At 36.9% G+C, this 15,054-nt stretch overlaps 1 protein-coding gene across 1 annotated transcript in view; it reads left to right on the forward strand.

Moving 5' to 3' along the window:
* Positions 1–15,054, forward strand: part of ADGRV1 (adhesion G protein-coupled receptor V1) — a 556,842-nt gene that overhangs the window by 201,985 nt on the left and 339,803 nt on the right. Inside the window, exons 62-70 of the mRNA XM_064376126.1 lie at positions 227–365; positions 1,516–1,698; positions 1,948–2,180; positions 4,446–4,594; positions 6,187–6,388; positions 6,894–7,113; positions 9,175–9,414; positions 10,776–10,925; positions 11,933–12,406. Of these exons, the coding sequence (XP_064232196.1) occupies positions 227–365; positions 1,516–1,698; positions 1,948–2,180; positions 4,446–4,594; positions 6,187–6,388; positions 6,894–7,113; positions 9,175–9,414; positions 10,776–10,925; positions 11,933–12,406 (1,990 nt within the window). The remainder of the gene's footprint in view (positions 1–226; positions 366–1,515; positions 1,699–1,947; positions 2,181–4,445; positions 4,595–6,186; positions 6,389–6,893; positions 7,114–9,174; positions 9,415–10,775; positions 10,926–11,932; positions 12,407–15,054) is intronic.

Raw genomic sequence — 15,054 nt, forward strand, 5'->3', positions numbered from 1 at the left:
TTTGCCTGCACTCTTGTCAAGACAGATTTACACTAGCTTAATACTTTGGTTGTTACTATCTTGGAGCTTAAAGACTTTCATTTGGTTTATAGTTGGTAGATAAGGTTGTTTAAAAGCAAACTGTTATTGAAATGGATGAAAAGTGATTACTAAAAGACAGACAAAATGTTTAAGAAAAGTACCTTCAGTTGAAATGTATTGGATATACATTTGTTTATTGTTTTAGCCTTGTCCGTGGCCCAGGACTTTTGGGGGAGGTCACAGTGTTCTGGAGGATATTCCCTCCTTCTGTGGGGGAATTTGCTGAAACATCAGGAAAACTGACAATGCGAGATGGGCAGTCTGCAGTCATTGTAGTAATACAGGTATCAATATTAGCTGGTTTCTGTTATGCCATTTGCTCTGTGTGCTGGTGTGTCCGCATATGTGAGAGAGTGTGTGTGTGTGTGTGTGTTTGTGGTTAGAAGTGGGGTATGGGGAGGAGGTAAATATTGCAGCATTTGTGGTTGTTGGCATGCACGTGTGTGTGTGTGTGTGTGTGTGTGTGGTTAGAAGTGGGGAATGGGGAGGAGGTAAATATAGCATTTGTGGTTGTTGGCATGCATGTGTGTGTGTGTGTGTGGTTGACAATGGGGATTGGAGAGGTTAATATGACAGCATTTGTGGTTGTTGGCATGCATGTGGGTGTGTGTGGTTAGAAGTAGGGGATGGGGAGGAGGTAAATATTACAGCATTTGTGGTTGTTGGCATGCATGTGTGTCTGTGTGTGTGTGTGGTTAGAAGTGGGGGATGGGAAGGAGGTAAATATTACAGCATTTGTGGTTGTTGGCATGCATGTGTGTGTGTGTGTGTGTGTGGTTAGAAGGGTATGGGGAGGAGGTAAATATTACAGCATTTGTGGTTGGCATGCACGTATGTGTGTGTGTGTGTGTGTGTGTGTGTGTGGTTAGAAGTGGGGTATGGGGAGGTAAATATTATAGCATTTGTGGTTGTTGACATGCACGTGTATGTGTGTGGTTGACAATGGGGATTGGAGAGGTCAATATGACAGCATTTGTGGTTGTTGGCATGCATGTTTGTCTGTGTGTGTGTGGGGGGGGGTTAGAAGTGGGGTATGAGGAGGAGGTAAATATTACAGAATTTGTGGTTGTTGGCATGCATGTGTGTGTGTGGTTGACAATGGGGATTGGAGAGGTTAATATGACAGCATTTGTGGTTGTTGGCATGCACATGTGTGTGTGTGTATGTGTGTGGGGTTAGAAGTGGGGGATGGGGAGGAGGTAAATATTACAGCATTTGTGGTTGTTGGCATGCATGTGTGTGTGTGGGGGGGGTTGACAATGGGGATCGGAGAGGTTAGTATGACAGCATTTGTTATTGTGGAGGTGCCTGTGTGTGGGGTTAAGAGTGGGAATGGGGAGGAGATTAATATTTCAGAATCTGTTATTTAGAGGGTAGGAGTTTTTCTTGAAATTTCACAGATTCTTCTGTTGATGACTCTTGGTGTTTCTCTAGGTTTTGAACGATGACATTCCTGAGGAAAAAAGCTTCTATGAGTTTCAGCTCACTGCAATCAGTGAGGGAGGAGTTCTGAGTGAGTCCAGCAGCACTGCCAACATCACAATGGTGGCCAGCGACTCTCCCTATGGCCGATTTGCCTTTTCACATGAGCAACTTCAAGTGTCGGAAGCACAGAGGGTATAGTATGAAATGCTTACAATTTTAATATTTTTATTTTTGACATTAAAATGTTTTCTTGTTTCTATTCCAAAGTTTTCACAAACTGATTAGTTTGCTCCAAACATCATTCTTTTAATATATAATGTATATAATTTTATACTTATATGTAATTTTGACACAATCCTGGTCAATAGACTCTTTAGTTAGAGACAGTATTGTCTGGTAGACGAAACATCCACATCAAATAAGAAAATGCTTTTTGCGTAGGTTAACATCACAGTCATTCGTTCCGGTGGATATTTTGGCCGAGTGCGACTCTGGTATGAGACCATGACCGGGACAGCAGAAGCAGGCCTGGATTTTGTTCCTGCAACAGGGGAGTTCCTCTTCGAAGCAGGGGAGATGAGGAAAAGCCTGCATGTTGAAATCCTTGATGATGACCATCCTGAAGGCCCTGAGGAATTTTCTCTAATAATTACAAAGGTGGAACTCCAGGGAAGGTAAAGGAGAAAAGGAAATTAGGAAAAAGAAAACAAAAAGCAAAGAGAGAGAGAGAGAAAGTTCTGTCGTGTAGAGATTAATACTGAGCTCTAAAGCAGTTCCTTCCCTACTCTTTCTCAGATTTGTGTGACATTAGAACAGGGCATAGAAGGGAAATTATGACAACAACTATTATTTTTTGTAATTTTCTCTAATATAACTTCCCTCTGAAAGTTGAAAGTATGTGTTTCTGTTGACTTACTCTAGGTGGCCAGAAAGTTGAATAAGAGACGGGCTTCTAATAATTTGGTGAAGAAACAGCCTAACATTTCTCTAAGTCAGAGATCAGCTGGTGTGGCTGAATTTGCGTCTCTTGATTTCCATACTCCTGAAAGGGCTGGAGGGAGAGATTTCTTTCCTTGGGTCATCTGAGGCTGTATTGTCTTCTGTGTGGGTGAATGACATAGATGCTTGCCCCATAGTTTTAAAGTGGGGAAAAATTTGAGTGAAAGCTAGTTGGCCATTAATGTGCACCATGTTTTCAAGGAAGATCATGAATTAACCATAATGAGTCTCTTTCATTCCCTGATTTAGTGGGGCAGATTTGATGGGGTAGTAAAACAGCTTTAGCATGGTTAAGTATTCACAGGTTCTGTAGCTCACAGGTTGAGAGAGACCTATCAGCATCTCTGCACAGATAGGTGGGCCTTTCAACTAGAACAATGCCTACATTTAGAAGAGTCATAAATACATTCTTCTTGTGCATGAAAATATTTTTGCATTTGTAATGTGAATATCATGCTTTAAAAACTTTTTAAAGCTAAAATATGTCACTCGGTGACTTAAGTGTATATCATCCCATCTGGGAAAAAATATATTATGGATTCACATACCCTTCAAATTTTAAATTTCCCCAAAATGCTTCTGTGCCTGGCAATGAGAGTGAATTTGTACTCCTAGTAAATATGTTAAAGTTTGAACTGATCACTGACTGTTATAATTAAATAAATGCAATTTGGTGAAAGTAGCTTATTAAATGTGAGACCTTATTTGTGTTATTGACCAACTAGAGCTTGAATACTTTGTCTTCTTTGCTCCCTTTTTTTTTTAAAGCAGTTTCTACATAAGTGTAATTCTGGGGAAACAAATTTTTCCTTCCAGATACGTTTCTAGGTTTTCTTTATTCTGAAAAGGTAAATAGTACAACTAGCTAATCTACAACCCATCTCAGACTACTGGTAACAGTCTTATTTAATATTACAAACCTCCGTTTTCTAATTTTGCCTTATATATAATTCACCAATTTCAACCTTTCTACACTAGGTAGGGTATAAATACCAGAATAGAATTTGGGAATTGGAGGAAGGACTAAAATAGTTTATTGCCATTTTTTAGCATCAGGAATTAAGGCCCTGGAAGTTGAAGCTTTTTTTTTTCTTTTTGATGAGAATAATATTAGCCTACAAAAACTTTTGCAGAAGTATCATTACAGAAGTAAACTACCGTCTATGTTAAAGAGAGAGGAATTGATTATAATTTGTTTCTATAGAAATTGAAATTCTTTTATTTATTTCTTTTCTTTTCTTTTTTTTGGACAAAGTCTTGCTCTGTCACCCAGGACTGAGCAGAGTGGCACAATCATAGCTCACTGCAAGTTTGAATGCCTGGACTAAAAGAATCCTCTCACCTCAGACTCCTAAATAGCTATGACTGCAGGCATGTGCCATCATGTCTAGATAATTTTTTTAAATTAGTTTTTAGTAGAGACAAGGTCTCACTGTGTTGCCCAGACTTGTATTGAGAAATATATTTTTGAATCTTGATGATTTAGTTTGAAATTTAATAGTGGCATGACTCACTGTTTCTTTAAATAAATCATCTCAGCCTAACACTGTAAATCTCAAGCCCACCTACTTACTTATCTCTGAGTGCATTACATCCATTACTGCACATGTATTCAGCAGTGATTCCCAAAGGTTCATTTTATGACAGCATCTTCCCAATTTCCTCATCGTTTATTATCTTCCCATTGCCCAAGCTCAGTAACTTTCTATTAGTTTTGGCTTCGTGTATGCACCAATAATTGGGAGCAGCACAGAAATCTGTTTCAAAACATCATTTCAGAAAAATAAAAGACTATTTTAGTGTTGGGGATCTTTAAAAGTATTTGCAATACTTTATAGAACTAAGTTATAGAAGCCAAGAGGACCTTTTAGTTCATGTTATGCAATTGTGTATTTATTTTATTTTGTTGTATTTTATTTTGATTTGTATGACTTTGGAAGAGGGTATGATTTTACCATCCAAGAAAATGGACTTCAGATAGATCAACCTCCTGAAATAGGAAACATCTCCACTGTTCGAATCATAATAATGAAAAATGATAATGCAGAGGGCATCATTGAATTTGACCCAAAGTATACTGCCTTTGAAGGTAGGTTCAGTTAGCTAGCTTTGTAAGTTTACCACCACTTTCCAAATTACATCAGTTTGAATTTCCATGTATAAATTTTCTTGGTTTGGGGGGTGTGTGTGTTTGTGTTTATGCATATGCACTTTTATATTTATTTACTTACTTTGAAATATATTTTCAGTTACCTTTGGGCAAGTCTTGAACCTTGCTGTGAATGGCAACGTTAGGAACAAGACTAGAAAAACTGTATTTAACCTTAGGATTATTAAAATGTTTCTGTTTCAAACATTTTAATCAAAGCCTTTGTAATTTGTGCATATTTAATTTCCTATGTTACTAGAAATCAGTGAATATTTACTTTCTACACTTGATCTTAGCCAAAATGCTGAGAAATGATGAATCTTCACTTTCTAATGAATAATCATCTTTGAAATGCATATTTTGCTGGCCTAGAGATGCAGGTAGTATCTGGATCCTTGAGCTTGCTTTCTTGAAACAGTCCCTAATAGTAGCTCTCCTGATATTGCCAATTCTTTCCTCTTATAGAAGCAGAATGCAGACTATATGATTATATTCCTTCCCAGGTAGAAAGAGATGGCTGCCTTTCTAGGATATGATTTTATTCAAAGACCGAATATTAATATGACTTTAAAAATAAATATACTGTCTTATTATGCAATTAACCTGTTTGACTTCATTGCCTCTATCAAAGTTCTTTGGTTATCTAGCCTTTTTTAAAGTTCATAAAAAATTGCTTTAGGTGTTGGTTTATAAAGACTTTATGGGTAAGTTATGGAATACATCACTATTTTGTGAACTTCAGTTATACCTGGTAAAAGTTATATTACATTTTTGCATCAAGAAATAAATGAGACTTACAGTTTTTTTCAGTTCATTGTTTTCTGTTAGATTCATTATTTTTGGTGAATTTTGGTCAGTGCATATTTATAGTTAAAATGTACATTGAGTATTAGCCATAGCTAATGTGAGCCCTATTAAATTTTAATATGCAGAGTTTAGCATAGCTTACGAAGAAATAAAGATGTTTTTGAAAATAATGTTTAATTTGAAATCAAACACTGAAGATGCATTTTCAGATTCACAAGTAGATTTCACAGGAACTGCAAATGTATTCAAATTGTACTTATATCTGGACTTTTAAAACATTCATACGATATACATATCATAAGCCTCATTTATTTATATTACCATATTTATATTTCAATTGAATGTACAAAATCAATCCAGAGTGGTTTCCTATGAGCACAAACAACTTAAGTGGTTTTTTTTTGTGTGTCTACCTAACATTGTCTTAGAAAGCAAGGATCATTTGTATGTAGCGCACGGAGGAAGAATGCCAATCCTACTGGTTAAATAGATTATTTAAATGCTAATTGTACTGTTCACTGTAACTTTCAACATCTGATAAACTATGTTCCTCCTAAAAAAAAAAAAGTCATGAGCTTTTCAGTAATCTTTTTTAAATGATAAAAGAACTATGAAAACATAGAGTGCTTACTTTGTGCCATTTAATTACCAGGTTTAATTTGGCTGAATCTTATAAGTTAGTTGCTCTGTCTGGCTTACCAGTTAATTCCAAGTTCCTGTTACAGTGGAAGAAGATATTGGGCTGGTCATGATTCCAGTAGTGAGGCTCCATGGAACTTACGGCTATGTTACAGCTGATTTCATCTCTCAGAGCTCCTCTGCCAGTCCTGGAGGTGTTGATTACATTTTGCATGGCAGTTCGGTCACCTTTCAGCATGGGCAAAATTTAAGTTTTATAAATATCTCCATCATTGATGACAGTGAAAGGTTGGTATATAGGAAATAATGTGGGCATATGTAAGACATAGGTATTGTGTTCTAACCCATAAATATGTTCTGCACTGACAATAGAACTTTAGATAATATGTGTCCATTGGGCAACAACAGGTGGAATACTTTTGGGGTGCTGGGATTAGGGAAAGAGGGGCTAAGAGACCATGTGGTTACATATGTCACTTCATTTCAAAGTAAATAATATTTTCTGTTTCTTTAGACTTAAAAATGAATCAAAATGTGGAAACATCCTTTAGTTCGCTTTCTACATGCATTAAGCAATTAAAAAGAGGGCAGGAAAGTCTTACAGCTGCCCTAGGTCATATAATATTGATGTTAATCATTCGTGCTTTTAGCTAAGCACCCACTTCTTACCACTTGATGTGTGACTACTGTGCCTTGAATATGTATGACCAATTTGGAAAATGACTGGTTATTGGGATTTTACAAGTACTTTAATATGTTTAGACTCTCAGAATTGCTCCTTCTTGCCATGCAGTGAATTTGAGGAGCCCATTGAAATTCTACTCACTGGAGCTACTGGAGGAGCGGTCCTTGGGCGCCACCTAGTGAGCAGAATCACAATAGCCAAAAGTGACTCTCCCTTTGGCGTTATAAGGTTTCTCAATCAAAGCAAAATTTCTGTTCCTAACCCCAATTCCACAATGATTTTATCATTGATGCTAGAGCGGACTGGAGGACTCTTGGGAGAGATTCAGGTAGATTTATTTCTTCCATGATTTTAAATATAATTTTTGATAGACGGAGTATGGTGTTGGTTTTCTCATTCCCCAAGTATGTGTATGTGTATAAATATATATATTCACAATCAATTAATATTTATTAATTACCTTGTATGTGTAAAGCAGCTTTTGAGCCAGATGAAGTACACAAAAATGTATGAGGCATACATCTGTCCTCAGGGAACTCTTGAGGGCTTGTTAGAAATGAAGTGAATGATTCTGATAAAATTGGTTAATTCAACAACTGTTGGTTGAGTGCTTTCTGTGTGTCAGACCCTGTTCTAGATACTGAGAATATACTGGGGCACTAGACAGACCTCATCTCCATTCTTACAGGGCTTTCATTTTAGTAAGCAGAATTGAGCAATAAACAAGTAAAAAGGAAATGATCTGATAACAGTAAGGGCTCTGCTTGTAAAATTGGGAGACAATTGCAAGTGCTGTGCCGGATGGATGGTGAGGGTGTGATATTTCAGCTGAAAAGTGGGTTGAGAGAAAGAGGTTAGAAGGGTGAGCATTGGGCAGAATGAATAATAGCTTCTGCAGAGGCATAAGCTGGTATGTTGGAGGCATGGAAGGGTCCATGTGGTCGAGGCCTGGAGGTAAGGGGATAACCGCAGAGAATAGATCATAGGGCCCAGCAGATGCTGGATCCCATAGAACCTCCTAAGCCAGGTTAAATATTTCATTCTAAGTGCAAATAGGATGCCATTAGAAAATCATAAGCCGCAGAACAGTGTCACTGGATTGTCATTTAAAGCAGCTCATTTAAGTCTACTGTGAGGAAAATGGATTCAGGAAGCTGGTGGAGCAGCATAGGAGCAGAGAGTTTGGCTAGGAGGCTATTTATTTCCCTCTACTGTCCAAGTCAAAGCTGACGGGGGTGGTGGAAATAAAGATGGCAAGAAGTGGATATACATTGAGATTTGGAAGAAAAATTCATTGGGCTGGAAGTAGAGGCTGAGGGAAACACAAGAATTAAAGATAACTCCTTGCATTTAAGTTTGAGCAGCTGGATACACTGTAGGCTTGTTTACTGAGATGCAGAAGCTCGAGGAGAAATTAAGAGCTCTGTGTTGGCCATGTTCTTCTGAGATATTACTGGACATCCCAGGGGAGGAGGGCCCAGTAGGCAGGGCAGCATGTGAGTGTGTGTTGTGGAGTAGTCAGGGCTGCAGATACAGGTTTGGAAGGTGTTGACACATGAAGAGGCATTTGACCCGTGGCATGTAAGGGGTATAGTTGTATGTGGAAAGGATATGGGCTGAGTCCTGAGCTTCCAGCATTTAGAGATTAGAGGAAGGAGAGCCAGCAGAGAAGCTTGAGAAGTAAAGGAAGAGGAAAACTAGGAGGGCATGTAGCACATAATATCACGTAAGCCAAGAAGACAGCACATGATGTTTCAGGAAGGAAAGGGTCAGCTGGTGTGCTGCCGATGAAAGACCAAGTAAGAAGCAAAAACAAGGGCCCAGTGTTCTTTCTTTGTAGATTATATGAGAGGCATACCATTTCAAATCATAGAAATGTATAAAACTTTGTGTCTTGTAATGATTTATGAAGATTTCTGTTCATTTTACATTAGGGATTTAAGTATATTTAGAGTTTTCATGGTCTGTAGCAGAGTTTCAGCATGGGTTAGTTGTCTCATTTATATAGGTATTGATTGGCACAGCCTGTGCACACAGCAAGACAGTATTGTACTTATATATTTTTTAAATGTTTGTATTTCTCTAATATGTATTTTAATATAGATTTTTATGTTTTATCCTGTGTGATGACAAATTACTAGTTATTAATGTTTTACTTCTCCTGCTAGACAATTCTATTCATGAATACTATAGGTGTGTAGTTTATATTTGCAAATATCATTATTTTTAAGAACAAAAAACAGTTTATGAAACAGGGATTTGATGGAAATATCCTAGAATAATTATCCTATATGTGTATATATTTTCTTAACACTACATACCCCAAAGTAATTCTTTGCTTAAAATTGATCTCTATTAAATTAAAACAAAAAACAAAATCATCCTGCAGGTGAACTGGGAGATAGTAGGACCCAACTCTCAAGAAGCCTTAATGCCACAGAACAGAGACATTGCAGACCCAGTGCGCGGGTTCTTCTATTTTGGAGAAGGAGAAGGTGGAGCGAGAACCATAATTCTGACAATCTATCCTCATGAAGAAATTGAAGTTGAAGAGACATTTATTATTAAACTTGAACTTGTGAAAGGAGAAGCTAAATTAGACTCCAGAGCTAAAGACATTACATTAACAGTAAGTATGACTTTATTTTTCTCACAAAATGTGGATTTAATGGAGTTATCAGAAAATACATTTACATTTGTTGAAGCTTTACATGCTTGTGATGAATCAGAAATGATAAAATCAAATAAAATCATAATTCTGAAGGATCAAACTTTTTGGTTTTCATGTCAGCTCATTACATAGCCTGATTATTGGTAATTTTTTAAACAACATTTTAATATAGTGAGAAATACTTATTTTACAACCTTGGAGAAAATTTGGTGTTTCTGGAATATTTGGCAGTTTTACAGCAGAGGTATTTGTTATGTCATACCAAACATTGGATATCTTTCTCTTCAGAGTATGTAAAAATTATTAACTAGTTATATTCCAGATTGGTTGAAGGAAAAATAGTACTTAGTTAACACAAGGCAAAAACTGCTGGGACCAAGACTACTGAAAATAGTGCAGAGGTATGACACGCTTAAAGTTTGTAAAATACTCTTGTTTGGGATTTATATCAGTCAAGGGTTTTTCAGAGAAACAAAAGCAATAGGACAAGCACACGTGCACGTGCATGCACACACACACATTCACACACATAGAGAACGGGGTGGTGGGAGACAGAGGGAGATGAAGGAATAGGTTCACATGATTGTGAAGGCTGGCAAGTCCAAAATCTGTGAAATAGGCTGGCAGGCAGGAAACTCAGGAAATAGTCGAAGTTGCAGTCTTGATTTTGAATTTTGTGGAGCAGTTCAGTAAGCTGAAAACTCAAGCAGGATTCCTAGTTTCAGTCTTGAGGCAGGATTGCTTTTTCTCCAGGAAACCTCTGTTTTTGTTCTTAAGGGCTTCCAGTTGTTTAGATGAGGCCCATTCACATTCTTGAGGCTAATCTCCTTTATGGATGGTCAGTTGATTCTAAGTGTTCATCATATCTCCAGATACCTTCACAGTGACATCTAGACTAGTGTTTGACCAAACAACTGGGCACCATAGTCTTGCCAAGTTAATGCACAAATTAATCCTCACAGGGCCTGTTTGCTTCACTCCACGTATATCATGGCTAGTAGGAAGAATTTAGCTAAAATTAACTAATTAAATGTAAATATGCAATGAATAAAGCAAAATTCAGGCATCAAATTACTATTCTCTTGGGATTCTACAAATGGGAATTTTCTGGATTCTTATTCCCATCATCTTTGGGGAATAAGAACCTACTTGTTTTAGTAACAGTCAATGTGATAAAGAAGTTTTCAAAAATCAGGTAACTAGGTAGATTATATTCAAGTGTCATTGTTACGTTTATTTCATTTCTTCAGCTTCAATACTGTAATTTATCCCTATTATTTTACATATTATTTCCTCTTTTCTCTGTTCATATTTTTTAGATACAAAAGTTTGGTGATCCAAACGGAGTTGTTCAGTTTGCTCCTGAGACTTTGTCTAAGAAGACTTATTCAGAGCCTCTAGCTCTGGAAGGGCCCCTGCTCATTACCTTCTTTGTCAGAAGAGTCAAGGGTACCTTTGGAGAGATTATGGTATTATTTTTCATTTGATTTTTCAGAGTACCAGTATGACTAACAAATGAGGTTAAGAGGGACAGAGAAGCTACATGTTCCTGTTCATTAAAAATTTTGATAAACTAAAATTACATGAGTTTTCAGAGAAACAGAGGCTTTATGTTAACATCTTTGGGCTTTCTCATCAGCATCAACCTCCAGCTATCTCTCTAAATTAAATTTGGTTACAGTTAGTTGAGAAAGATTTTCTTCAAACTTGATTATAAAGAACCAAATGATTTTATATTTTATTGTTTGCTATAACGTGAAGCCTTTCCTACTTAAGCTTCTCAATGATTTTTGTAAATTCTCCAGGGCCTTATAATTCCCATTATAATTTTTCCATTTAGCAACTGTTTTTTTCAGAGGTTGCATTTGCATGTATATTTATATAGAATGTTTGGGGATGTCCTTGTAAGTTTTCATGATATTTGATTAATAGATCAAGGTAATTTGTTTGCTAGAAAAACATGTTTTGTGAAATTTCTCTATGCAGTGACCTCTCTTTCTGTTTTGGATATTAACTGGTACTTCTTCAGTTGAAACTTTATAGTTTGGAGGCCAGCAATTCAGGGAAAATAATGATGGATTTTTTGATATCTCATAGATACTCCCTGTTTATTAAAAACAAACAAAAATCTGATTTGAATAATTATCTACTTTTTACCTTCAAGTATTGTGTATAGTTCACTACTAAAGTTATTTGTGGAACTGTAATTTTTAAGGTAACTTGCTTCTCTGTGTCTCTTCAAATTGTGCTATTATTTTAGAAGCAGGTAGAATAATGAGATTTTGTAATCTTGTCCTGCAGATAGCATTCAACCCCCTGAAAGAGTTAATATACTTCCCAAACTAACATAGAGAATTTGGCTTTGAATATAGTGATGCACAACTAAAATTCTTTTTTGTTATTATAGAGGAAAACATAATTTAAAGGATTTTGGTGCAATATGTAAATTATATATCTTTTTTTTCTTTTCTTTTAGGTTTACTGGGAATTAAGTAGTGAGTTTGACATTACTGAAGACTTTCTTTTCACCAATGGATTTTTTACCATTGCTGATGGAGAGAGTGAAGCTAGCTTTGATGTTCATTTGCTACCAGATGATGTTCCCGAAATAGAGGAAGATTATGTGATCCAGCTTGTTTCTGTAGAGGGAGGAGCAGAACTGGATCCGGAAAAATATATCACATGGTTCTCTGTTTATGCAAATGATGACCCACATGGAGTATTTGCCCTGTATTCAGATCGCCAGTCAATACTTATTGGGCAGAACCTTATTAGATCCATCCAAATTAACATAACCCGGCTTGCCGGAACATTTGGAGATGTGGCTATTGGGCTTCGAATATCATCTGATCATAAAGAACAGCCGATTGTTACCGAAAGTGCAGAGAGGCAGCTGGTGGTCAAAGATGGTGCCACATACAAAGTGGACATGGTGCCAATAAAGAATCAGGTTTGTGCCATTTCTTCAGTTTTCTGCTTTTTCTAATAAAACACCTTCAGGAGTGCCCATGCTTACCTCATGATCAGTTTGAAATCTTATTCAGATATTTAAATGGAACCACAAAAAAATGCCCTTGAAAAATGTATAGTAACTACTGGATAACACATTTGCATATTATAATAAGTATATTACTATTTGGACCAGAGATAATAGATTTTTGTGTAGAGATTAACAGACACTTATTTAATATTTACAAAGTTCTAGGAAGTGTTTCCAGTGCTGTGCATATACACCTGCAGACCCACACCCATGTGTATACACGCACACACGCGTGCATACACACATGCATACATGCACACATGCACACACACTGATACTTGTTGAAGGGGAGAAATTTGTAAGCTTCTTTGTGCTTCTAGCAAAGAGTAGTGCAATGAAATAAATTACATGAAGAGGATTTGTGAATACAGAGACTGGCACCTACTTCTGTCTTTGAAAATTTGGAACATAGGAAATTGGCCATGATATTCTCTAATGGTAATGAGGAGAAATCATAGCAGGCTGCTCTGCCAACATCTGGGGTGAGTGAGCAGAATGCTTGGATTTCCTGTGGGTCAAGCAGACAGCCCAGTAGTCTTTCTCAGTCTGAACCACAGAAAGTGATGGAGTGACTGTTTTTTTTAATTCCTTCCAAGGATGGTGCATGTCATATCATCCTCTGTGCATGCATTATGGCATTCATTGCCACTGGATGCATTTTGGCGTTGGGATTAATTATCTCATGAGTAAGAAATGCCTCCCAAGAAGTAGTCAGATTGGAATCATCTTGAGAAAAACTTGCTGGATGAATCGTGAAGCTAGGAGGGAATTAGAAAGAATATATTCTGTCAAGGAATGGTGAAGAGGGGAATTCTCAAGCCTTTGGGAACACCCAAATCAATTCCACGAAGGCTTGAGCATTTGGTTGCTGCTTTCATGGAGGTGTGGTGTTCAGCCAGTGTCAGCCTAGTTTCATATAAACTTGTGGTCCATAGAAAATGGGCTATCATTCAGAATAAGGAACAAGCTATTACACTAATCCACACTCACAGTACGGCCTTTTGATGAGTTGTGTACTTGAGCCTTTTGTTGTTGCTTAATGAAGAAAAACAAATGGGGCTTCTTAGTGAGACGTGGGTTTCATAGTTATTCCTACATTCCTGTGCAGTAAGTCTTCACTTAATGTTGTCCACAGGTTCTTGGAAATTACATCTTTAAGTGAAATGTAACCCATTTTACCATAAGCTAATTGATATAAACAATAGTTAAGTTCCTCCAGCATATTTCTGGTCAGAAAAACAGCACCAGACTTCTAAATAAAGACCAACTACCTCAAAATTAAACATTGAAATAATTGTGAGCTATATCTGCCTTTGAGAAAGAGTCATAAAAAGAAAATAATAATTTGCCCTATTATTCCAGTTCAAGATTATGGGTTGCCAGAACCTATCATGGTAGCTCAGGGCTCAAGGCAGAAACCAACGCTGGACAGGACTCATCCCATCGCAGGGCATGGTCACACTCACACCCACACTCGCTCAGACTGGAATCATTGGCACATGCTGATTCAACCTCACGTGCACATCTTTGGAATGTGGGAGGAAACCGAACACCCGGAGAAACCCATGCAGACATGGGGAGAATGGGCACACTCCGCACACACAGTGGCCTGGCTGGGAACTGATTTTTTCTCAACATCATATGAAACAGCATTGAATGAAGCTGTGTTATTTGAAGACCTGCTGTAGTTCCTTGGGAAACTGACTCAATATCATGACCTTGCTTTATCAATTTCTAACCTCCATTTCCTCTATCCAACAGCTCTCAAGGCTAAAGAGTACAAAAATGGAAGAAGAGAGGTGGATTAAGTTAACCAGAATAATATCGTATCAAGTCTCACTTACAAATTAGAAAAAATTTTAAAAATACAGTGTGCCTAAATTGTGTAACTCGAAACATTTTCTCATATATTCGTAGCATTACATTCTGAACACATTCAAGTTATAAGCTGCTAATGAACACTAGGGGGCAGTCCTTTAACTTTTCTAGGAGTAGAGTGGTTTCATTTTATAGTTAAGTTTTCATTTGACAGTAAGGCAGGCCAAAGAGAAGATTAGATATTCTGTTATTTTACTAAGCAATGTGTATAGTACAAAATTGCTCTCAGGTATGAGAAAACCAAAATAAAGTGATGTATATTACACGGACTAACACACCTTGATCTGCCTACTTGTTAGATTTTCACCGTACCTGGAACATTTTGAAGAATGTGGTAGTCCGCTTTTCATTTCATTCGAAAACTTAGCATTGCAGTTTATAAAAATAGTTAGCTTTTCTAATACAATAAATGAAGCATCATTTATGAGTTTCTTAATATTGTCTTTGAAACAATATTAAGAAACTCATAAAGCCATTTTAATTATTTTTATGATTTCTATTTTCATAAAGAGTAACAAAAGTTTACTAGTTTATGCATGCATGAAAATCTCTTTCGCTCACTTTAACGTCTCTCTGTAACCTATTTCAAGTTACATAGCTTCTCTCTCGCACATTCTAGGATTGTGGTGAAAGATGGCACATAGATTTTTAAGTGTTGGTGAGTTAGTCTTCCAAGGAAC

The sequence above is a fragment of the Aotus nancymaae genome, unplaced genomic scaffold (assembly GCF_030222135.1).
Source record: "Aotus nancymaae isolate 86718 unplaced genomic scaffold, 86718_ANA_hifiasm-v0.15.2.pri h1tg000014l, whole genome shotgun sequence".
Lineage (NCBI taxonomy): Eukaryota > Metazoa > Chordata > Mammalia > Primates > Aotidae > Aotus > Aotus nancymaae.